Source organism: Grus americana, chromosome 8, assembly GCF_028858705.1.
Source record: "Grus americana isolate bGruAme1 chromosome 8, bGruAme1.mat, whole genome shotgun sequence".
NCBI classification, from domain to species: domain Eukaryota; kingdom Metazoa; phylum Chordata; class Aves; order Gruiformes; family Gruidae; genus Grus; species Grus americana.
Window position 1 is genome coordinate 5054064 of NC_072859.1, and position 24905 is coordinate 5078968.

Sequence of the window (24905 nt, forward strand, 5' to 3'; positions counted from 1 at the left end):
CATGGCACAGAAGCAAATTTCAGTTGACCATATTCTATTTTCCAGATAAAATCGACTATCTTCAGCTTCAAATGCTATTGCTGAAGATGGACAGGCTGAAGTTCAGTCCTATGAAAATTAAACATAACCACAGAGTTAGGTATGCAAATCTTTCCTCATTCTTTCTCAGCTGCTGAGCTTCAAACACTGGACCAGAGGGTTATAATAAACACTTCAATACAGCGTCTGTTAAAACTGCTTTGTGGAATGCAGACTTGAACATAAACTCTTGGCTTCAGGTTTTCTGTGAATTGGTTACCTTCACCTGATCTATTCTTCTCTCCATACCTCTGCAAAACCCCCTCCTCTTTACAGAATAATGCACGTTCACTTTAGAAGAGGAAGAGAAAAACCTAAGCCCATAAATCAGCATGAGCTGGCATTCCTCAGTTTGGAATAAATACTAATAAATGTTATAACTGGCATTCTCTTTGAGAGAAAGCTGCTTTTTAAACACCGAAGGGCTGTATGCTGCCTTGGGTTCCATTGTTTACAAAAGACATCCGGGGGCAAACGCTGACTCTTCCACTTACCTGCTCACAGAAAGACTGCCACGGCTTTTTTTTTTTTTTTTAATCCTCTGGGAAATTTTAATGCCCGCCTGGAACCCAGGGATACAGACTTTTTGTTGTTGTTGTTAAGCACACCGATTTAGTAACGGTGGCGAGAAACACCTCGCTATTTTTTTTTTTTTTCCCCCGGGCACCTGCAACGGCGGTTGCAGTACTCGGGAGGGTCATTGCAAGTCTCCTCTGAAAGAGTAACGACTGCCGTCGCACAGGAGACCGGCTCGGCCTGTCAGCGGCCGGCTGCCCGCCTCAGCCGCCTCAGGGCGGCAGTAACGGCCCGCTAACGGCCGCCAGGCCGCGCGCCCCGCCCCGCCCCACCCCTCAGGGCCCCGCCCCTCGGCCTGGCAAGGCGGCTGCTGGCTGCGTGTCGCCATGGCAACGCCGGCGGGCGACAGGGCGGGTCCCACGAGCCGTTCCGCTCACCTAACGGAATGGGCGAGGCTCGCGGCGCGCGCCTGGTGGCGGTATCGCGTCACTTCCGCGGCGCGCGCGCTCCCGCGGTGCGTGGGCGTGGCGGGAGGCCGGAAGGTTCCAGAGGGGCCGCGGGAGCCGCTGCCGCCGCCGGGGGGGTGCTGCACGCGACATGGCCGCAGCGCGCGAGGAGGTGAGTCGGCTCCGCCCCGTCCCTCGGCAGCTCTGACTGGAACCGGCGGCTGACCCCGGGCCGGGGGGAGAGGGGGTCCAGAGCGGGCCCGTGCGGTGCGAGGGACGGTGGGCCTGGCCGCGGTTGGGAGGCGTGGGGTCGGGCAGTTTGCGTGCTCGGGGGGCGGCGGGGAGCCTCCAGCCTGAGGGGTCTCTCCGTGAGATGGTGCCGTGCGCTTCGGGCGTAATGCAGAAGCGACTGGGGAGCCGCTCCACGTGTTGGGCTTTTATCGGTTTCTGTTGGTTTTTAAATTGATAAAAGCTTAAACGTAGAAATAATGCGGGTGGAGAAGTGAAAGTGTTAGTGGCCAGGGAGCGAGGAACGGATGGCTTCATGCCTAACGGTGCGTAGACGGAAAGGAAGCTACTGACTTGATAAACCTGAAACTGCTACGTTTGGGAAATTTGTAAGTGCCACAACTGACAGAGCTCAGCTGCAAACCTCCAGTAAAAACACCTGTATCTAATATAGACGTGTGATCTTTTATTTTTAAACCAGTTACAGAAAGATTTGGAAGAGGTTAAAGAGTTGCTTATGAAAGCTACAAGGAAGCGACTCCGTGATGTCCTGATGGCAGAGAAACACAAGCTAGAGCTAGAAATCAAGAACCAGCCTCCACCGAAGCCAAAAGATGCGGCAGAGGAAGAAAAGTCGTCACTGGGAGGGTACACCGTGAAAATAAACAATTATGGTAGGATTATTTTTCTGAACGCTTAACTAGAGCTCAGGCATCTCTGAAAAGAAGGCAGGATGGCATTGGTGTGAGTTGCAGTTGCCACTTTGTGTTCTAGAGAAGCCTTCTTAAATACTTATTTCACACTGGAGACCCCACTTTAAAAACTACTACAATGCTTACTGTGCCATCCCAGCCACAGTGTGTATTAGTTCTGTTTGTGTGACAGCACTGGTGGGATGCTTTAACGATCCCTGCTGTACCAGCTAGTACTTTTCCATTGCCCAGTGCTTAGCAGGAATGAAAGACTGAGCTTTGGCTTCTCTGCTTGCCATGTAGGTGAGAGGGAATTGCTCAAGAGTGGGGGGGAAAAAGTGGGTCAAGGAAACTGCAGCAAAAGCAGACAGCTATCTCTGACTCCCCCTGCACAGAGTTGTTCTCCTTTACTTGAGGTGATACGTGGCTTTTCTCAGAATGTGCAGGAATTAGGGAACAGGGCAACATGTGAAAATGTTCTTTTGCTCTCAAATTATTCTTGGACAATTCATGTCTTTCCCTTATCCCTCTGAAGACTGTTTCAATAAAGCAGAGATCCTAGTCAATGCTAGGGGACTTTGTGGGGGGAGTTGGAATGAAATGCGTGGAGCTTATGGAGGAAAGCTAGAACTTGATTTTTTTTTTTTTTTTCACTTGCAGGTTGGGATCAGTCAGATAAGTTTATTAAGATATACATCTCTTTAAATGGAGTCCAGAAGCTTCCAGCTGAGAATGTGCAGGTGAATTTCACAGAGAGGTGAGTTCATCTTGTTGCACCCCACCGCAGGGGAGAGCATGGGTGAAGAACACAATTTGAAATGCAGGAATGTGTTGTGTTGAGTTCTGTTTTGGATCAGCCCTTCCCCTCCTCCCCCCCCCCCTTTTTTTCTTTTTTTAAACTTGAGCAGTGTTAGCTTTTAGTAGCACTTAGCACATACCCTTAAGTATAGCTCTCCTTAGAGGCTATCGGGGTATTTTCATTTTGCAAATGCTTGTTGCACCTCATTATGCGTCACAGGATATGTAGTGTTAGCCCTGGTTTCTTGATGGTGATAGAACTGAAGTGTACATTAAGTAAATCTGCCTTTCCAAGGTTGTAGGAGATCAGTGAGGTAGAAAGAACTCTAAAAGATCTTGATTTGTTGTGATGCGAAGTCTGGATAAGTCCTTTTAAATCCTCAGTATTAAATCCAACTGAAGATTTAATAGCCCTGGAACAAAAGTAATTCAAGCCTGCTGACATGCTCACCCAAGAAATATGCCTGTTAAAGGGCCTTCAGACATGTCTTTTGGTGGCAAGACACAATAGTCTTACAGTGATTGGAATATTTGTGCCCTTCCTACCTCTGCTTTCTGATTCCAGGTCGTTTGATCTGCTGGTGAAGAATCTGAATGGGAAGAACTACACCATGACCTTCAACAACCTCCTGAAACCCATCTCTGTGGAAGGCAGCTCCAAAAAGGTCAGTGCACCTCATGTTAGAGATTTTTAGGTCCCTCGCAAAGTACCATGCTCATTGCCTGACTCCAGTTCAAGAGACTCAGTGCTCACCTTCAGTCCCTCCCTTCTGTGTGCAAAGTCTCTTCATTGTGAACGTGATCCTTACTGATCTGTAATTGTCATAATTGGGGACTTATTCTCTGGAATCTATGGGCTTCTATTTCAAAAGATCACATCTGGCTATTGTACGTTCTTTTAATAGCTCTCCAACAGGATTTCAGAAATAATTAAGCAGAAAATGCCACTAAACATCCATTTGCATCCCTGTGCTTTTAAAATACCTCTGAGAAATTCTTGGCGGTTTTAAGGTCTAGGAGAATTGTCAGCAGACAGAAATACTGGCAAGCTAAAATCAGTATAATACCCAAAGCAAAACCTCTGAAACCTGCTCTGTCTTCGTAAGGGTATGTTGCTCCAGAATTGGAACACTAGCAACACTTTACTGCTGCTGGCTGCAACTGGTAATAGTGTCTGTACTCTGCTACTCATAGCATCTTTCTGCACTTAGGGGTGTCTCAAATACCTTGTGCACCTTCTGTGCAGTTGTGCGCTGCACGTAGTGACATCAGAGGTAAAGAAAAGATGGTGCAATTTGAAATTGCCCTAAAACTAGGACAGTGTAAAATTAAAACAACTGAAATAAATGAGGGTGATGCTCTGGTGATTTTTAACATGGCATAAAAGCGAGCCGTGGTCACGTACTTGCTAAGCTAAAGCTCCAGCAGACTCTTGGCTGCTGTGGCACGCAGGAGTTCTTTGCGAAATTTAGGTCAGGGTTGCAATTAAACAGGCTTTACTTGTAACTTGCAAACATATTGCAAGATTAAGCAATGCCCTAAAATAGTTTCTTATCCTTAGAGAAATAAATTGGGAGAGCTTCTACCTGAACTTGGTATTCTTGGAGAAGTTTCGTAAATATAGCCACCCTTTGCCTGACAGTCCTGGGTACTTTTAGCATCCTGAGAATCCCTGAATGGTGTTTCTGGAGTACTGTGTGTTCTTCTGTATTGGTACTATAGTATTGTACTAGAATTATGTTAATCACACCATTTAAATTGTCTACAATGAGGTTAATACTTTGTACCCTGAAGTTGAGTACATACTATAATTCCTATGTGCTACATAATCAATAGCAGAGATAAATGTTTCAAGAATTTGTGAGTATAGAAAAAGGTTTATGTAATAAGCTAATTTTATTCATTGTGGTTATGACTAGCATCCCTTTATGAAGTATTCTAAATTCATGCCTTGCTGTTCTCCATACAGATAAAGACAGATATGGTCCTTGTGATGTGTAGGAAGAAGCGGGAGGAAAAATGGGAATGTCTCACTCAAGTGGAAAAAGAAAGCAAAGAGAAGGAGTAAGTGCCCTTCAACCCTCTGTCTCCTTTTCCATTTTTTGTTCTCCAAATGACTTTAGGACTGCCAGGAGAGCAGATCTGTACTGTACTGACTGTGCAGTCACACGGTGAGAATCCCTGTTCTGGGAGACGAACCTTTAAGGTGTTTGAAAATCATTAGATTTGGAATTTTTTTTGGTACTAGTAGGACTGGCAGTGGAGGAGACACTTTGAGCGGCCATTTGCCACTCTTCCGCTGGCTTATTGCTAATGATGAAGGCCGCATCATAGGAAATACGATAGATAAGAGCTGCAGTGAGAGTGCTAAAGGTAATCAACCAATTAAAGATTCACTTATGTTTTGATAGCTGCATTCATTGCAAAAACTGCTCTAGGTTAAGTGTATATTATATAGAAATACGTATCTATTCCCTGCAGCTATGCTGGTCAAACCAATTATTATTTTGTTGCCTCTGTGTGAAGTGCTTGCCCAAAAATCCCAGCGTCCTTTTGGCAAAACAGGTCTTTGCTTACCTAGATCATTATACAAAGTCTCAAGCTAATTTGTGTCACTTCAGGTGCCTGGGAGCAATCCTACAAGCAGCTCACACACCGGATATATGAGGGTGGTAAATTACAGCAGGAAACACATGGGGACGAGACATTTTTTTATATATATATATAAAAATATAGTATATCATAGAATAATTTTATATTATTTTACAACACACACACATATTTACCAGAAGAGAATGTATATACCCACCTTGCAGCGTGGAAATGCTCACTTTTGAGAAAGTTATGCCTGCCAACAACTATTCATTTTGTGTATGTTTATAGGATGATTTGCTAAAACTGATTAGTCCTAACTAAGCATAAGAATTTAGTGCAAAACTACCTTCCCCTCTCAAATGACACCACTGGAGATTAAGAGAAGGTGACTTGACTACTAAATGCAGGTTGTTGGAGGAACACGGTCATTTTGTTAAACCTGTACCTTGCGCACAGAGTCCTGCCTCTGCCCAGCCTGTCATGATTAGTATTGTCACCTTATTCAAAATGTTGAGGATTTACAGTATGGCAAAGGAGTGGCTTCAGAAACCTCCCAGCTTCCCAGTGCTGAGGTCTGTGATAGCAGTGGTTAGCCCTGTGCTTGGGGAACTTGCTCCCTCTGCTGACTTATTTTGATCTGCATGTTTTTCAGGCAGCCTGCAGCTGCACCTAGAGAGTTTTAGAGAACAGGATAGAGAGAAGCAGTTTTGCCAGAGAGAGCATTACGTACAGTTTGGTGATATGGGGCACGTCGTACCCAGGAGCTTATCGTGTGGGTGGCAGTTTGTCGGCTGGCTTCTTAAACTGAGAAAAATTGCTTTGAAATGCAAGGTGTTAAAAATGAGTCCGTTAACCTCTGGAGATAATCTGAAATATCGGAAGTGGAAAATGCCTTTTGAGTTGTGAATGTGGACAGTTCAAAGAGCACAGTATGGTTGTTTTTTCTATTTTTAGTCATGTCATAGCACAGGCAGATATTGGCACTGTGTCTGTTATATTCCACTCCTGCTTCCTAAAATTAGTTTTGGGTGGTGCTTCCCAGGTCATGTTTACTGCAAAATGCAGTCATCCTTAGTGGGACAGCTCTAGGTATACTACTCAACTTGCACTTACTTTGAGGTACTGTCTGGGATTCTCCCTACTTAGAAGCTGACTGAGACTGCCAGGGTCTAAAGACTTTGCCAAAGCAAAATCCTCACTGTTACCAGGATGTTTCAAACAAATATTAGCACTTATTTTTTTGCACAGAATTAAACCTGATCTTCTCATATGTATGTGTCTTGCAGGAAGGCTGCCTACGACACCTCGGATCCTAGTGAAGGGCTTATGAACCTTTTAAAAAAGATGTATGCAGAAGGGGATGACGAAATGAAGCGCACCATCAACAAGGCCTGGGTTGAAAGCAGAGAAAAGCAATCCAAAGGGGACATACCAATGGATATTTGAAAGTACTCTAAGGGCCGCCTTAATACTGATCTTCCATGTGAGACATGCTGTGCTGCAAAGATCATTGTTTACACAACCTTCTTCCAAGCAAAGACAGTCATTTTCCATTTCAGGTTGGAGAAAATATTTAAATAAAATAGCTTATAAAGCATTTACTTCAGTCAAGTGGTTCACCATTTCCTGAAGAGTGTAGGTATATCCTCACCCCTCCTTGAAAAAGCATCTCAGATGAGTGAAGAGTGTTGTGAAACCGAGAATATGTAAAGGAAAAGGAATCCTAAACTAGGATGGGTCACAGCCTCTCTGTTGGAAGTGACAGCTGGGGGCTAATGTCATGCTCACTACATGTGGTGTGGGTTTTTTTATCAAATGTGGGAAAGTATGTTGAATTGTAAAGCATGTCACAAAGGGAGAAATGCTGAAGGTAGAACCACTATTTCAAGCACTTGATAGTTGAGCGGCAACAACATGGTGTTAATCCTGTGGTATACAAATTTAATGATTACTCTCAGAAATTAATTGCTGGCTGTTTAACCAGTTTAATTTTCAAAATGAAACCAGCTTTTTAGCACCTATGCTAACTGTGACCTTGAGGTGTCTTTGAGGTGGCATCAGTCACAGGAGGGCAGTGAGCCGCTGATGCTGGACAGTGAGTTCGCCCTGGCTCTAGCAGTATATGAGGAAGACAGAGACAAGCTCTGTTTTCTCCTAGCAACTTTCAGGGGTTTTAAGGTAACAGTAAGAAATATACTGAGATAGCCAATACTCCAAACTTTGCCTCAGCTGAGGGTGATGGGTTGCTGTCAGTTTGCTGCATGTGTGTCTTCCAGCTGGCAGCAGTGGAATTTTACTCAGTGTGTTTATTGCAGCCTCTCAGTGCCCCCCTGCTAGGGAGGGGGACAGAGTAGCCATTTCCCTGTCTTTGCCCTGCTTTGAAGAGTACTGGGCAAACGTTGCAGGCTTGTTGCTATTGGCATTTCCTTCCTGCTTCCTTCTCATGTCTCTCCTAAAGTGTTAAACCAATCACTGCACTACAAGCAGGAGATAAATACTAGTACATTGTAGTTTCTAACAGGTCCTTTATCCACTTTGTCTGCTTGTTAATATACATATATTAAGTTTACATAGCAAGAGTATCTAAACTTGAGGCCATGTTTTATTTTCAGTTCGTGCTCATCCTTGTTCATGGCAGAATACTACTTTGCCCTGTTGTACAATTTAATTTATGCTTTTAACCAAATTACCATGGTGAACTTATCGTGTGGTAGCAAAAAACCTGCTTAAATGAGCCTTGTGCTGTATGTCTTTATTTCTGACAAACTTCATCTTAGTTCTGCAACAACTGGGTAGTGATTTATTTTTTTTCCTCAAAATAAAACAGCCTCTCCTAGAGACCAGCTTAGCGCAATTATGCTGCTTCTTGTCAGTTAGCTGATACCAATCGCAATCTAGTAAGAGAGTTTAATGAATGACATGGTTTGTCATCCTTCCCTTATTAGTTTGATATTGATGTTGCACTCTTAGACAGGACTGTCTCGCTTTAATTACTCAAACACACAAGCTGAGCCTGTTCTGTGTTTTCTGCCTGAATATATATCCATGCAGTGATCTACCACATAGCTCTCTGTATCCCGGACATCTGAGCATGGTCAGCAAAATGGCGGAAAACAATTCTGCTGAGCCTCCAACGCCGCTTCACCCCCCGAGGGCGGGATGTCAGGACGCACCTATTTCGGATCCTCACAGGGCAGCTATCCCGGGGCAAGTCTGCAATCTCTTTATCAGCCACTTCCTAAAACAGAAGACCACAGCATAGAGTTCATCTGTGCTCCCCAGGATTTTCAGGGGGCTTATTGCCAGACATCAAAATCCAGCTGTAGAGTAGGTACCACCACAAGCTTCTCTACCACCTCATGAGTATGATTTGCTATTTGACAAGGAACTTGTGCTTGTCTGTCTTGCTTGACCCTTTCGTTCTGGGCATCCTAACAGTGAATGTAAAGCGATCCACTTGGAGACCCCAAAGTTACTCTTATTAGATCAGACTGAACAACCTCATGCCAGTAATTATAGTTGGTCAAAATCTGCTTGTCTGCATCCACGTTGTAGGATGGGTTAGTCCTTAAGAGACCCAAAATTTAACCTTATTACACACTGAACAACCTCAAGCCAGTAATTATAGTTGGTCAAAATCCACTTAGCTTTCTCCCTCTTGTAGGGTGGGTTAGTCCTTTAAGATGAGCTGAGCTTAAATATATGTTCCTTATTAACTGCCTTGCCAGGTAACATGCTTTGATGTCAGTAGAAGGGATCTCAGAGTATGTATGGGAAGGAGTTACAGCCAGAGGAGGACAAGTCAAGGTGTCTCTGCTCTAATGAGAAAGCTTAAGAAAGGTTTTTCTACATACAACAAGACAGCTCAACAGTTTTCAGGAAGCACCAGGTAGCAGCAATTGAAGTGTCAGAAGAACAAGTGAGCTCAGCAAGGAAATGCAGCCTAAAGGAACTCACTTGAGGCTAGGTAAGCGTCCCTACCTGCAGCATTCCTCGCTATTTTCTGAAGGACAGAAGGGCTCAAAGAATCCTGTGTTCAGTCATGTTAGGAAGTCACGGTTGGAGGTCAAAGGAAGGTCTGAAGCTGGACTACAAAATCCCGTTATGTTGCAGGAGTACTGAAAAGCAGTAGTGTAAGGCTATCTTCTAAAGGAATGTTCGCCTTCAAAGGAAGATGGCATCAAGACAGCAGCAACGTGACCTTCAGCTTCAGTAACACCAAGGTCAGTAGGACTTCTTGTCTTCAAAACATGCTGCAGGTTACTGGTTTTGTCCAGTTGTACATCTATCTGTGCATACAGAGCTACCTATATTTTTGGAGCTATTTAATTCCTAGGATTTTATTCAGAAACACCCTATGCTTTCAGAGAAAACTCGTAACTTTTTAATACTTTAAATTTGGAGCCCAAATAACATTTTGTAGGGGAGGAAAAAGTTACTCTCCTGGAGTCTTTTTCTTCATTCTAACTGCTGCTATGAATGAGTGACTTCAAAAGGTGATAAAAGCAGCTGAGGAATACCAAAAGCAAAGCCAGCTGCAATTTTTTTTTTTTTTTCCCCTGTGAGGACATCTGACACAGACTAGACTTGCCAAGAGAATGGTAAAGTCTATATATATAAACAGATTCGTACACTTTCTCTCCCAAGATTTTAAACATGAAAGGATATCACTAGAACTAGGCATGGCCAGATTAAATACGTACAGGAATATTTCTGATATTTGTAAATGTTTTTAATGCTTAGTAACGAAGGCTGAGAGCAGGGCAATGAATATATGCATTTTTAAGAATACATCTAACATCCAGATCTGATGCAGCTTTTACGTGTTTGTAGCTCAGGCAAGGAGTAAAATTGAACAAATTTCTAATTGAACAAATTGAATTTCTAATTGAACAAATGGGTGGTTTTGGCTGAATCAGGCTTCCAGGTTTTTAAATAAATGTAAGAGCAAAAAAAATCTAAAGGTTATTTAGGAAACTATAAAAGTAACCATATCATATCCTGTATTGTAAGAATATAAGGAAAATAGCTTTCTGAATGTATGTTATTGACAGCTGTGAGAGAATAAAAAGAGATTTCATTGTATGTAGTGTTACAGATGCTACTTACATGAGAAGCACTGGTTTAAAAAAAACCCAACAAACCCAAACCACCAACCAACCTCTTGTCAGGAGAAACACTGTTATAGTAAACACCCCCAAAAAGCTAAGGCCCTGAAGGTGCCTGGGTGCTAGCGGTCACTATGCAATATGACGTGATTCTGAGCCTGGGAGTTAGGGAAAGGCAAGCACGTGTGACCTGGGGTGGCTGCCCTGTACCTGTAGCTCCTTGGGAAGGATGGTGTTCTTCCGGATGGCGTTGATCCGCAGTCTCTCGTCCGCGTACTCATACGCCAGTTTCCTTCTCTTGACATCCCGCAGCATCCTCCAGTCCACATAGTAGCTCCGCACTTGCCTTGTGCAGGATGAGGGGAGAACCTAATTAAAAAAAATTAAGTTTATAATTCCCACCTGTTGCACGCACAGTTTGCCCAATTCAAGTATGAACTATTCCCCATAAACGTGCCTTTGAAAGATTTTTTTACAAATTACTTCCTTGCCGCGCAGCTCCTGCTCAAGAAACGCGGCCTGTGAGCCAGTTCAGTTCACAGAACCCAGCAAGGAACCCGCGGTTACATCCATCCTCCTGCGGCTTGGGCCGGCCGCCGCCTCCCCTAGCGACCTGACAAACCCCGTAGGTTCCCCCGCCGGACCCTGCCCGCTCCCCGGCCCTGAAGGGGAACAGGGAGGGAGAGAGCCGGGCTCACCTGCCGAGCGGTCCGCAGCACCCAGCCCAGCGCGGAGGCCGCCATTTTCTCGGTGCGCAGCGGGGGGAACCGCGCATGCGCCCGGGCCGGCTGAGCGGGCACGGCCGTAGCGGGTCTGGGGAGATCCCGCCCTTCTCGTCCGTCCTTTCACAGTGAAACTCTATTTCCAGTGACGGAAAATAAAATAAAAATAAAATAACCCAAACCGCTTTAGAGGGCTGTGTTGTGTATCCCGGTGCTGATGTCAGCCTCGGTGGCTGACCATCCTTCATTAGAGGGAGCTGGCATCTTCCACAGAAACCTCAGGATCCGACTTTGGGTGGACCAAAAGGATTGCAGGTTGGAGAGGAAAGTCTGTAAAAATGAGAGGGAAAGAGTCCCACCAGGAAAATGTGATTCAGAGGCATCATGCCGCGTTGTGGGGTCCCTGTCCGGAAAAGCACATTTGTCCTGTGTGCCTGCCGTTGCTGTGTATTAGGTTATCTGCCAGCTGCTTTCCTAAATGTGGGCTTGGCTTTGTTTCTTAAGAGTGTCTTTGTCCCATTGCTTATCATCTAGGTCTAATCCTAAATTTGTATCAGCGTTTTGCATTTTTTTTCCACTCATAAATTTTGGGTAAGTTACAACCTTTTACAGACAAAATTGTACAATCATCATAAAACTGAAAAATATATGGGAAATTCTGCTTCTGTTGTTCTTGGTTGCCCTATTGTTTTGTGAGGTAAACTGTCCTGTTCTGCTGACTGGCAGTTCACTTAGGTGGTGTTTAAAATAAGTCTATGTCCTGATTTCAGGGAGAACATCTATTAACGTTTCGATGTTGAATTAATAATTTTGATTATTTTTTCCATTCATATCGGCTTGTTAGCTATATCCAAAAAGTAATGCGAGAACCTCGATTCTCCCTCAGTTTGTCATGCTGCTTGTTGTCTGCGTGCCAGAAATTTTACTTAAACGCTTGGTGCGTTACACCAGTCCTGAAGTACCTAGGTGCAGTCTGGAAGAAGTGGCCAGACTAAGCAGGCTAATGCAGTCAAATTTTATTATCCACACTGCAGTCAGCAGCAACAACTTCCACAGCCACATACCCACCTAGGCTGATGGTGCAGGTGATGGTCATCAGTGGAAAGAGACCACTTCTGGTGCTGGTAAAGTGGTTAATTCTCCACAGCCTGTTCAGTTTCTGGCTGCCTTGCCAATCCAGGTGTTAACTACCCTGGAGGTTTTTGTCCTGTGGATGTGCCAAGCTGAAACCACTAATATCTGTTACGCAGAGCATTAAACTGGCACAGAGGGATAGCTATTTTTACTTCTCCTTGCTTTAGATGGGTCTCATGAGCCATGCAGAGGTGAGCTGCTTCTCGCAGGCCTCATTTCTCATCTCTCTGTGCTCCCTTTGTCCAGCTCGGACAAGCTGGAAAGCTGCTCCTAAACTTGTGTGAGGGTCTGTCTGTGGGGGGAAACTGCAGCAGCAGAAAGGGCTCAGCCTGCAAAGCCTGGGGGCTGCAACCCTTCTGTGAGCCCTTTGCTTCTCAGGCTGTTTGCCACTGTGCTTCCCACTGATGTGGTGTGTTGATGCGTCATGAGCTTGAAAGTAGGTTTCAGGTGTTTGCAGGGAGAGAATTTCAAGCTTTGTTGCCTGATGTTATTGTCTATAACTTGCTATTTTTGTAGCTTTCCAGCTGGTAAAAACAATCTGTAGAATATCAGCAGAGCAAATAAAGTAGGGAGCCGGATAGGATTGAAGGGGGTTTGGATGTTAGAGCATGCATTTGTTTCTTCAATATTTTGTTCCACTTCCCCTGGGTGTCTCTGTCTGTTAGATGGTCCAGATGAGTGAGGAACCAGGGAGTGTGGGAAGAACTATTTCTTCAGCCAGGGTTTGCTCAAGAGCATCACCTAGTTGTGGAGGTGGGACCATGCGTCTTACCTTGCACCACTATCTTTCCCTTTTTTTGTAACAGGGCTGCCCTGGACAGAGTGTTTGGTGCTTACAGCTTTAAAAAGTACAAACTGAGAAAGAAAACACAGAGCCCTGGTGTGAGTTAGCAGTGTTTGGTGTGGTAAGCATGTTGTATTTAACTTCACCCCCTCTGTTGCAGCAACTGAGACTGGCAAGGGCTAATGATGCGTGTTGATAGCCCTTAGGCTGCTGCCTTCTTCAGCTCCCTCAGCACGGCTTCTGGTTGCAGTAAAGCGAAGCAACTGGGCAGAATCTGAGACAGTTCGTTATCTAAAAACTGGGCCTAATAATGCACATGGTTAAAATAATCATGCGGGTACCTTAAAAATGCCTACAACACATAATTTGCTTTCTCTTAAGTTCTTGAGGATTTTTTTAAAGTATTGTGCTAGATAAGTGCAATGTTGTGTTTAACCACTCCGAGTTTTAAAAGGCATTTTATTTTTGTTTTCTATGTTACCCCACCCAAATTTCACACTATTAATACTTCAAACGTGCTTTTCAATACGTGGGTCTCTGTGATAATTCTGGGATGTTTGCTGCTGGATTTATGGGGCTGGAAAGACTTCCTGGCTTTTGACTGGAAGCAGAACATAAAATGAATAGGAAATGGTTTCTGCTGGTGTGCAAAATTGCTACCGGGTGGGGGAATTGCTCCCAAACCCAGCATGCTCCATAGGCAGTCTGTGGGAGGGAAACACCCCATGGCCTCTATTGGTTCCTTTCATCTGGTCCATGAGGACTTAAATTCAGCAGGGACGGGTGCTGGTTTGCAGCTGGACTGGGAAGAGGAGAGGATTTGGGGACCTTTCAGCTTGCTCAAATTACCTTTGCAAGTGGTGGCTGTATCAGAAGGGCTCTGAACCAGACAGCTGAGAGTACTTGAAAGGTAAGAGAAAAGTATTTTTTATTTTCCTTGAGATTCCTGTTGTTTGTTCTGAATGAAAAACCCAGCCGATCTCTCTCTGACTTCCTGTAGCAGATGCCCTCCAAGGCTTTGAAAGCCTTACACAAACATCAATAATCCTGTATTGTGGGCCTGTATTATTATTGCAAAATGCATAGTAGCATTTAATGTCACTCCAGTTTGCAGGGCTTAAGCTTTTGCGGGTTGTCTCCTCCAACCATATGAAATCACCTATCTGCTAAAGTAAGTGGGAGTTTTGCTACTGGCTTTAATGGAGCCAGGGTTTAACCTAGAAGGTAATTATTTTCAAATGTTTGTTCCTGGCAACTTCCATTGTAGGCTCTGATTTCTGTGTGACAGTTTTAAAAACCCTTCCTTTTGTCATGAGATCTTGCTGGAGGATGTATTTTATATGCAGAGCTTTCTAAAGTAGATGAGGTTTGGAACAGCAGAATAATTTCACTATGGAAAATAAAGACAAATAATCCAATTGGTTAAGCTAAATTACACTTATGGAAAGTCTGTAAAATTACTAGCCTGTCTCAGTCAAATGCTTCACCAAGAAAAATATGTAAAGCAGAAGGAAAATGGTCTGGGATTCTTAGCAACTTAGTAGAAGTACCACCATTTTGTGTGGGTTTTGACCGTCCTTCATTTTTGTCAGAATACCAACAGAAATAGTAGCCCTGTGACTCAGTTCCGCTCTTTGGTGATAGTGATATGTGCCATTCTTTATTGCTAAAAGTATGGCAGGCTGTAAGGGGCACAACTGTATTCTCACTTACTCAGCAATAAGCTGTTTATTAACTTCTGTGCTGCTTACGTTATCTTCTGTATCTAAGAACACAGCTTTGCCATGTGCCTCTGCAGGTGCACTTGCTTCTCTCCACATGCTGCTGCTATGCACTCCCCTGCTCCCGCATTGTCATCTCCATGTTTTAAACTGTAAGGCATTCTACAGACAACACCCATTTGAGGGCAGAGCACATGATAAATATCTATCACTCGTAATGCTGGTGTCTCTTGAGCCTGAATGCTACCTTCCTAGTGTTGGTCAGACAGATCTGTTCCTGCTCTTCTGGAGAATTATTCAAGTAGGTGATGGTTGTTTGGATATCAGCAGCACTTCTGTGAACTTGCTAAGGACTTTCTGACATGTCTTCTAACATTTGTTATTCCTCTTGTGTTCCTCAAGAAACCTCCCCTGACTTTAGGATGGTTAAACATGCCAATTTTCGAACTTGGCAGTTAGGTAACTGCCAATTCTCATGTCTCTAGTACTGTGGTACAACTTGGCGGCTTCTGTTCTAGCCCTAGCGTGGAAAATGCTGTGCTTAGAAAAATTGCAAAATGCACTTCTCCTTTGGTACTTGGAAAGCACAAGTCTCAGCCCATGGCTCCTTTTACTGCATCTCCTTTTTTTCTGTTTGTTTTTCTTCAATTTTAATGTATGTTGCTTCTAGTGTTGTGTTGTATAACTCTTGCTGCTTGGATATGTACGTATTCTACTCTGCCCCATTTCTCAATCTTCGATCTTATAATTCTCTCTTCTTTTTCTGCAACCCTGGAGCTGTCCTAGACCTGCATTTTCTTCTTCCTGTGACTACAAGTCCTCCTTTCTCTCCTCAGTCCCATCTCCACAGGGCAGCACCCTGCTAAGTATCTTCATCTGTGTCTTTATCAGTTCTTGCCTTGATAGAAGCAGCTTCCAGTCATGCATCTCCTAGGGCTGTCGGGGTACTAGCAGAAAATAATACTGCAAAGGCCTATACCACAAATCTTCAAGCACTGACCTGTAGGATGGAAAAAGACTTGCAGAATTAGATCATTGGAGTCTTTCGCATAAATACACTATGTTCTCTCCAGCTTTGATCATCCCGTGCTTTCCTCTTGCAAAGGCTGAAAAGATGTGAGCAAGGGCTTCTTCCATCCCTTTCCTTAGGACAATATTCTGTGCCTAGTAGATCTGACTCTTAGGCATTCTTTCCTAAATGAATCATTTCCCTAAAAAGCTCTTATTGCTAGCTATATGTTATGACGTGATACTCTCCATGAAGAATCAGTTAAACCCACTTTTTTTTAATAGCGGGGAAAATGTCTTTATTACATGATGAGGAAGCCAAAAAAGCTGTCCTCCTCTTTCATTATGCTTGACAGAAATGCTTATGTTCGGGAGTTTTTCCTCCTGAATGATCTCCAGGCCCAGGAAAATAATCTGAGATCAATTTGTGGTTCCCACGAAGCCCTAATTAGCAATGACATCATGTTAGAACAGAATGCTATTCAGCACTTGGTGCTGAGAGAAGGGATTTTGTGTGTGTCTGGCTGGAGGGGGTGTGTGTGTTAGGTATAGTTTGGGGTCTTCATCTCCAGGGGATTGGAAGTAAAACCAAAAAAACAAAGTTTTTGGGGGTTTCCTGCAGTGGACTATGGTGAGAATCTGTAGAATTTAGACATCAAATTGGTTCAGAGCTCTGAAGTAATCTCTTATGACTTGATTTGTTTCAGAAGGCTGCACAGCAGAAAAAGAAAGGTATAGGTAGTTTCTGTGGCCTTTGACTGAGGGGAGTCTTGGGAAACAGAATAGCAGCTGGGTCAGGGTGGAAAAGCTGCATTTTTGGTCACAAACAGGTATCTGCAAAACCTCAGGAGACAGAGATGGGGAAGAAGCCCTGCCTCGGCAGAGCAACATGCTTTTCCACCTTCCTTTTCTCTTGCTGTAAGTTAAATGTAGTAGGTAAGTGCTGAATGGATGAAAAAATCCCCGAAGAAATTACTCCTTGGGAATGAGCAATAGAGATAACTCCCTTATTTTATTTAATTTGTATAAGACAAAGAATTGTAGACTGAGTCTTGAAATCCATATTGGTTGATGTCAGTGATGACTTTCCTTGAAGAGAGATGAGCTAGCACTGGAGTGGCCTGTCATATAGTCTCATGCTATATATACCACATATGCTACATATACATGCTGTAAGCATGTATAATATGTATTTCTGATGGTGATGTGGTTTGGTTTTGTTATTTAGCAACAAACCCCTCGTGTTTCTGAGCATGAAAGACACCTTCCTTTAGCTGTGCTGCCAACGGTAGGGCATGAATTTAATGGCAGGGATTTTTCCAGAGTTTTGGGAGATAGTTACGAGAAGGCAGATCTAGGGATGTTTCACAAAGCAGTTAATTTTCATCATAACCCAGCATTGTATGACTTTGAGAAATGTGATTATAATGGGAATAGCAGAGGAGCCGAAAACTTAGGATGATTCTTTAGGAGTAAAGTCCTCTGTTACTTCAAAGAGTGTTATCTGGGGCAGCACTGTTATATGTGTTCAGATGTGCTGTTACTATGGATACATATTGGCCAAATGGTTTCTAGTTATCACGTTACCTAATTTAGCACTTTAAAATGTTTTTTTTTTTTTCTTCTGCTTGTGCAATGAATAACATGACTGCTTACTAAGTCACATATGGTGGCATTTTGTATTTGCATCCTGTGATATGAAATTTGTAAGTATTTAACCAAGTATATATCACCTCCTGTACGGATTGACATCTACCATTAATGCCAAAATTATTTGTAACATTGAACAAGCCAACTGATAAATTTAGGTTTCTAACTTTACATTTTATCCTTCCTCCCATGTTTGTTCAGTTTCTTCCTTCCTGCTATTCTTGTCTATGAGGTGTTCATTTCTTAAGTCCAAAATTCTTACTTGGTTGACGGTATAAAACTTTTACAGCGAACAGTTTTGTTTCTGTTAAAGACTTTACCTGAAGACTTTCAACTAAATGTTTGGATTTCAGTTTTGACCTCTAAATGTCAGCGCAGTTAAACAGTAATATTTTATTTCTTTATTTTGAAGTCTTAGTTCTGAGACTTCATCAGCCTGAAAACAAGCTCTTCCTATTTATATATGCAGGGTAGGAAAGGAGGAATATTTTTGAAATCAAAAGTACAGGAAAATGAATTGGTTTACAACACATCCTCTCACTCCATGTGTTAACAGATTTGCTCTAGTAGCTTCTAAATGAACCTTGCCAATGCTGAGGTAATAAATCAGATAATTGAGTCAAAGCAAAATAAACTTGAAATCCCTCAAGTGAAGCCAGTGTTCAGACACACAAAATGCCAACACATTAGTTTCAAATGGAGGAAATGTTTTAATTCTCCCCAATCCAGATAACAGTGTAGGCTATGTGCTGTATTAGAAGCGGATGGGTTTAATTTTATGTATCATTTGAGTCCCATGGCTAAAACCTGATAACTTAAATCTAAAGGGCCTTTTTGAAGTGGTGGACTAAGTCAGAAATCACTCAAGACCCTGAAGCTGAAGAGAGCGGGTGTAGCTGTCAGGACAGTTGTACCCAAAGCGAGGGGTTTGTGAGATGTAACTAACAACCCATGTAAAGCCAGGTGAGGATCTCAGTCCTGCCTCTACGGAGAAGATGTCCTCAGCTCCGCAGAAGCTCAGCTCCTTCTCCTCTGTCTCCAGTGGGCAGAGGCAGAGATGAGGACTCTAAGGCTGGGGCTGACACTTGGCCAGGTTCTGCGGTCCACTTCTCTTAGCTGATGGACACTCCTTGAGTGTCCTTGTAGAAACTGGCTCTTGACATCCCCTTCGACACCTTCCTGAAAACATTTCTACCCGTGCCTGAAATGCAGCTGTCCTGGGAAAGGTATCTCATGGCATGATGCATGTAAAGTGAACAAAACTATCTCCCAAATGTCTTGTACCGAAAGATCAATGTCAGCTCTCTGAATTTTTCATGCATCAGCACAGTTACCAAGCTTCTAGCTGAAAACAACACAAGCTGCTGGAGATTACGATGGCCAAAAAGATGACCGGTAATCCAGATCAGAGCTGGGAGGCTGATTGTAACTGCAGGGAAATGAGAAGTGCTATGGCACAATCAATAATTGCAGTGGAAATCTGAAATTAAGTTTCCCTTGAAAGTTGCAAACTTAAAGCTCCTAGCCTGGCAGTCTGGAAGCTCTTTTGTATCTGACTCATCCAGTGTGACTTTTTTCCAGGTGCTGACTAACTTAGTACTGAATCGGGGCAAACCAGAATTTGTCTTTTAGAAAATCATGAAAACCAGCTTTACGATCACACTTCTTACATTTTTCTTCTTCTCCAAAGCAGCTGTGCTGTTTGAGAGGTCAGTGCTGGCTCTGAAAGCCTACCAGATGGGTTTCCAGAGCTGGCTGGCTTTCCCAATGGGAGTATTGCTGTGCTGTGCTCTTCAGACATCTGCCATTCAACAACCTGCATCTCACAACTGCACCAGCAATGGTCAAAGAATATCCTTCAGCCACTCCTACAAGATTGACCTGCCCGCATCCTCTCAGATTAAGTTGGAAGCAGATCCATTACAGCATGAAGGCAACAGTGGGGTGCAGCTAGATCCTGGGGAGGCCGAGGAAAATGAAGAGCAGAATATAATCTTTAGGCACAACATCCATGTGCATACACCCAAAGGGGACTGTGAAACTTTGCCCCACATTAAGGGTCTGCTTGAAAGGATGGAGAAGCTTGAGAAAGAAGTGGCAGAGCTGAGAGAAGTTTGCAGCCCTCAGAAGTGCTGTGGGGGAAGCCAAGGTCAGTAACAATTGCAGTATCTGTTCTTACATCCCAGATACAGCTGATTTACTGCAGAGATTTGGGGACTGGAATCCATATATCAAGGTTATGGGGATTCTCTGTGAGTGAAATGCTTGAGTCCTCTAGATGGGATGGTGCTCTAGTTTCTGTGATGTGAAAGGAAATCTGAAGGTCCCAAATGTGGTAGTACATACCATTTCTGGAACCAGCGCAGGGGAGATCTCCTTCAGGCATCTCCCAGAAGAGATGTTCCCGAGTTTCACATAGGTGGAAGGATTCAATGAAGGAATTTCTGGGGGAGGAGAGTGTGGGAGATGAGGGAGGCACTTCTTTCCCTCCTCATTTTTGCCTCCAGAATTTTGCAGTTGTTGAGAATTTGTCTTTTTATTTCCTCCTTGATAACTGACTAAAAGAAGAGGCAGAGTTTATGATGATGATGTTTTATGCTGGCCACTGGCTCTGCCTGGAAAAAAAGTTCTGCACTGCATGACCTCTAAGAAAAAAAAATTAACAAACTGATGTTTGGGGAATGGAGACAGGGAGTAGTGCTGTCTTTGCTTATATGAAAAATACAGGTGTATAGCAGATGAGAATAATGTGCTCTCCATCTTGATAAAAACTGTGGTGAGATATGGTGAGCTTAAATTACAGCCAGGAAGATTCAGGTTAGAGGCTGTGAAAAGTTTCCTAATTGACTCTCTGGGGTGGTCATGGAATCTGCGCTCCAGCTGACTATGGACAAATGTGTTGGTAAAGGCAAGTGTGGAGCTGGTCCCTCCTTGGACCTGGGGCAGATGGACAAGGTGATGTCTTCAGGTCTTTTTCAGCCCATATTTTTCCAGAGATACGTATGCTTTCCTTTTAATGACCTTGAACACACCTTTGCACTCCTAATTTTTAATTTTTTTTTTTTTCTTTCTCTCATCTGTGTGTCACACTTCTTGTTTTGCATCCTGGTGCTGCTCTGGCCAGGTGTCTCACATTGCAGTGGCCATGGGACTTTCTTCTATGAGACTTGCAGCTGTAAGTGTGCTGAGGGCTGGGAGGGCAGTGACTGCTCCCGCCCCACCTGCCCCGGCCACTGCACCGGCCACGGGCGCTGCGACGGTGGGAAGTGTGTCTGTGATGAGCCTTACTTTGGCGAGGACTGCAGCCAGCAACTCTGTCCCGAGAACTGCAGCGGCAATGGCATCTGTGACACAGCCAAAGGGGTCTGCCAGTGCTACGAGGAGTTCATCGGAGAGGACTGCAGCGAGAAACGATGTCCCGGGGACTGCAGTGGCAATGGGTTTTGTGACACAGGAGAGTGCTACTGCCATGATGGCTTCTTTGGCCTTGACTGCTCCCAGGGTAAGACATGCCTGCGAGTTATTTCTCCCTTCTTTCTTTCATTCCGAGTTTCCCTCTCTACCTCCCATAAACATTGGGTTAATCCTGTAGGTAAGCCAAGCCTGGGGTCACCATGTTCCCCTCTGAGTTCCTGCTAGGCTAGGGATTGCTAACTGGTCCTTGTCTTCAGGAATTGCCTGGAAAACATTTCTGAATTGGGGAAAGGTGGTGGCGCTAGCATAAGCCTGTGTGTAGCAGCTGAAGGAGAGAGCAAAACTGGGTGTGGAGCCTGTAATTAAAGAAGGAGCCAGAGTCTGTCTCTTGACGTACAAATGAGACAACAGAAGGTAAAAATCATGTTTGCTGCAGCGTGTGCTGCTTGTCTGGTAAGGTAGTTGATTTGATAAAACCTGTGAGACAAAGGATGCATAAATCCTTTAAATAACCTCCCTTTGAAGTGAGGTCTCTGGGAAATTCCTATCCTGCTTTGTTACAAGGCAGTAGGATTTGCCTGAGAAGACCTGACTGAGCTGACCTTGAGGTATGTGTCCAGCAGTTTCTGCTTAATTCTGAAAAACCTATCATTTCCCTATAACCACAGGTTGATAGTCCAGGCTTCAGCACTCAGCCTTTCACCCTGGAAGCCACCTTTCTTAGCACATCACTGCTTGGTCTAATCTTTCACAGCTCCTCGTGAAGAGGAGAAGTAGGTAACAGCCACACACTGAGCACCAGGTACTGCTCAGTAAGGGTTTGCAGTGACCTTTCTCACAGGTCTTTTCTGCTCCGGATCATCCCTCACCTCTCAGGCTTGATCTATCTGCTTAGAGATTCACCTTTTATTTAAAAGATTATTACCTCAAATTCCTCATCCAAACAAGAGCTCTGCATCAAAACTTCACTCCTCCTACCCCTTCCACGCTATCCAGAGATGTTTCTCTGTGGCTCCAGCACTCTTCTCTCCTGTCAGTAGACTGGGATTTGCTGCTCAGGAGGCTGCACCTTTACAGAGGTGGCAAGCGGAAGAGTTTCTCCCAGAGCAGAAACAATTCTCCCAGAGAACTGTTGCCCAGCCAACCTCCCCCAAAGGGCTGGCTGGGTCCAGCCTTGGATCTTCTTCCTTACCCAACGCCTGCAGCTGTTTTACAGGCTGTGAAAGTGTCCTCTGTTCTCTGAGTGAGCAAGCACTATAGAGTTAATGCATATAGCACAATCCATTTTGCTAGTTTCTGAGCACTACACCTCCACTCCTGCTTAAAAACTGAAGTCCAAAGGCAAATGGTTCCCATCTCAGCATTTGTAGCCAAACACTCCTCTTCCATAGATGTCAGATTGTCTTTTCTGTTCCAATTTGGGTTAGATTTCTGCATTCTGGGAGATTTACATTGAGAGTTGGTTTTATTTATCATTATTATGATGTTCTTTTTTTGTGTGTCTCGGATCATGAAATCACATATTTTGTGGTATATTGCCATGGCAACTGGAATGTCTGAACATCTAGAAGTTACTATCAAGCATGCAATACTTTAATTAATGTCTTGCAATTCCTTCTGAAGGAAAAATAGAGGATAAAGACACGTTGAACAGTAGGTATTGGCCCGTACTCTTTCTGGACCTTGTTTACTGGCACTGCAAAATAGCACTGTGGGATATCTGAAGATGAATAAACCAGCAGTTTAAAACAAGTGTATCCACAAAACCAGTTTTTTGGTATCTCAGCACAGTATTAGTTTAACCAGGAAGTCTTTGTGTTGATGCTGTAATCAGGAAATTGGAAAAGAAAACAAAGTGGGACTCTGGTGTTCCCAGGGGAGCCAGGGTTGCCAACAAGCCCCCGTGTGAGCTCTCAGCCCAGCGCTGGATCTATAAATGTGCTGCTCGGTTCCCACTTGACTCAGCCATTAGGGCCTCACCTGCTTCTGGAGGAGCAGCTGCCTGATGGAGAGAGGTTGAGGGGAGCAAGCGGAACGCAAGGAGGACTCTGGCACGGCCCACAACCACCCGTCCTCCTCATTCACATCAGCAATTAGTGCTGTGCCTGTGAAGAACCCTTCGCTTCAGGCTAGGAGGTCCTCTGCTGTCAGAGAGCAAGAGGAGGAGGTTTTCAAGGGTTACCAAGTCCAGGCAGCGCTTCCTTCCCCTTCGCACCTCCACAGGGCTGCTTCCCCGGGCCCTGACCAGGAGCATGTTTGTCAAGTCCTGAAGCACTTGGGTTCGTCCCATCGGCTGGAGAAGACGGTTCTGGTGCATCTCAGGGCAGAGCAAAGAACCACCTTGCAAAAATGGATTCCCCTGGGCTGGAGAGTCACTGCCTTTGCCAGAGCCCCTCGTCAAAACACCCTGCTTGGAAACACAAACTCTCCTAGGCATATGTCCTAAACAGATGGTACTGGTTTCTTACGCCACATCTCTCCTTTTCAGAGAGGCAGATACAGTCCTCTTCCGAACTGTGCTTAGACAAAGGCAGAACCACATAATTATGTATTTTGGTTCTTTATTATTTTACTGGATTATTCAAATCCAGCTTCTATACTACAAAGAGGCAAGATGAATGTTCTCACATTTTGTACAAAGGTTTCATCAAAAGCAATGGCATGCACACATTGAGGGTGGAATTTGGTGAGAGCTGTGAATTACACAAGGGAATGAATGCTGCCTTTCAAGTGAGAAGAATCTCATTATGTTATCTGACCTAATGTTGCTGACACATGCCTTTTTACAGGCACTTGCTATCTTTTGCTATCAGTTAGTGCCTTGCAAATGAAATACAGCTGGTAGATGGTTTGATCAGTTTATGATGTGCTTGCTTGTAATTAAAAAACAGGTAAACTTTCTGACAGATGTTCTACGTTGACTGCTTTCAAGGGCTGCTTCAAGACACTGATGAGCTGTCTGTCTTGTGGCAAAACAGTTAAAGCACTGTTGGTGTCCTGAAATTTATTATGTGCAGCAGACTTGCCCAGGTCTCCTCCAGGCACCAAGTGTAAGTTTCCATCAGTATAAAAGCTCAATTTTCTGCCTCTGCCATGGAGAAGCTGTGTTCCCCAGTTTAGGGGACCAGTTGACATTTTGAAATAACTTTGACAGTGATATGAAAAGAAGGTTTTGGCTTGTCTTTCTCTTCCTAGAGGCATTGGAAGGGACAGCTTTATAAGAGTGTTTTCCTCATGCCAGTGGGGGTTTAGAAGCTGGAAGGAGTCACCCAGGAAATTACTGTATTTGTTACAGACTGCAGTATTCATTTGTATTTAATGATTTCTGTTGAGCAGAAAGAAATGGACAAATCCAAGATGACTATAGACTGGGAGTTCCAGTTCTGCATTCTCTCTGTATTCAAAATAGGTTTGAAAAAATTTCTCGCTTGGCCATGTGACAAGACATAATCCTCACTGCAATATTTTTCTTTGTTTCTCTTCTAGTGCTTGCTCCTCAGAACCTGCAGCTGCTGAACTCCACAGAGAACTCTCTGGCTGTCAGCTGGGATCAAATGATTGATGTGGATAGTTACCTCATTACCTATTATCCAGTAGGGTATGAGACGTTGGTGAAACAAGTCCATATGCCCAAAGAGCAGCTCAGCTATGAGATTGTGGGTCTCTGCCCCAGCACCACATACAATATCACGCTTCATCATGTGAAGAAGGGGATTGCCAGTGAGCCCAAGTATCTAGAAGCAAGTACAGGTAGTATTTTTCTTCAGAGTCAGAAGCTGTAGATCTTTAAAGTTAGGTTCAAACAAGTGGAGTGAACTGTTTGGCTTTGCGGGTTTGTAATGATGTCCTGCCTGAGCACTGGAGAGCACTTTCTCTTCCCAGCCTCAGTTGCAGTTTTCTGTCACGGTTCTTTTCTCAAGAAGCTGTTCCCAGATAAGTATCATTAGGGCTGAATGTTTGGCAAATTTCCTCTCTTTCCCTTTATCTTGTCCAAATCCTACTTGCATTGAC

At 44.1% G+C, this 24905-nt stretch overlaps 3 protein-coding genes across 6 annotated transcripts in view; 2 read left to right on the top strand and 1 right to left on the bottom strand.

Moving 5' to 3' along the window:
* Positions 1-1058: 1058 nt before the first annotated feature.
* On the top strand, positions 1059-8084 carry CACYBP (calcyclin binding protein). The gene is made up of 6 exons (XM_054834176.1): positions 1059-1212; positions 1750-1942; positions 2621-2717; positions 3324-3423; positions 4728-4822; positions 6640-8084. The coding sequence occupies exons 1-6, from the start codon at positions 1192-1194 to the stop codon at positions 6797-6799; spliced, it is 666 nt and encodes a 221-aa protein (XP_054690151.1). The 5' UTR covers positions 1059-1191; the 3' UTR covers positions 6800-8084.
* A 6-nt stretch (positions 8085-8090) lies between these two features.
* MRPS14 (mitochondrial ribosomal protein S14) lies at positions 8091-11286 on the bottom strand. Its single transcript, XM_054834175.1, has 3 exons — positions 11160-11286; positions 10672-10830; positions 8091-8591 (listed from the first exon to the last, which is right to left on the bottom strand). Exons 1-3 carry the CDS (start codon positions 11202-11204, stop codon positions 8409-8411), a joined length of 387 nt encoding a protein of 128 aa, XP_054690150.1. The 5' UTR covers positions 11205-11286; the 3' UTR covers positions 8091-8408.
* A 103-nt stretch (positions 11287-11389) lies between these two features.
* The window catches only part of TNN (tenascin N), a 31808-nt gene continuing 18292 nt past the window's right edge, over positions 11390-24905 (top strand). The window contains exons 1-6 of one of the 4 annotated variants that reach the window (XM_054834150.1): positions 11390-11498; positions 13124-13222; positions 13876-14011; positions 19171-19629; positions 20605-20982; positions 24381-24644. In XM_054834150.1, the coding sequence (XP_054690125.1) occupies positions 19218-19629; positions 20605-20982; positions 24381-24644 (1054 nt within the window). In that variant the 5' untranslated portion in view covers positions 11390-11498; positions 13124-13222; positions 13876-14011; positions 19171-19217. The remainder of the gene's footprint in view (positions 11499-13123; positions 13223-13875; positions 14012-19170; positions 19630-20604; positions 20983-24380; positions 24645-24905) is intronic. The other 3 variants (XM_054834151.1, XM_054834148.1, XM_054834149.1) reach the window with 3 other exon arrangements.

Bases quoted from the DNA above. Each gene is read 5' to 3' on its own strand.
- CACYBP (XM_054834176.1), top strand. From the start codon at position 1,192: ATGGCCGCAGCGCGCGAGGAG. The intron at 2,718-3,323 runs GTGAGTTCATCT...TTCTGATTCCAG, and splicing joins CAGGTGAATTTCACAGAGAG to GTCGTTTGATCTGCTGGTGA. The intron at 3,424-4,727 runs GTCAGTGCACCT...TTCTCCATACAG, and splicing joins TGGAAGGCAGCTCCAAAAAG to ATAAAGACAGATATGGTCCT.
- MRPS14 (XM_054834175.1), bottom strand. From the start codon at position 11,204: ATGGCGGCCTCCGCGCTGGGCTGGGTGCTGCGGACCGCTCGGCAG. The intron at 10,831-11,159 runs GTGAGCCCGGCT...TTTTTTAATTAG, and splicing joins TGCTGCGGACCGCTCGGCAG to GTTCTCCCCTCATCCTGCAC. The intron at 8,592-10,671 runs GTACAGGGCAGC...CTTCTGTTTTAG, and splicing joins TCCTTCCCAAGGAGCTACAG to GAAGTGGCTGATAAAGAGAT.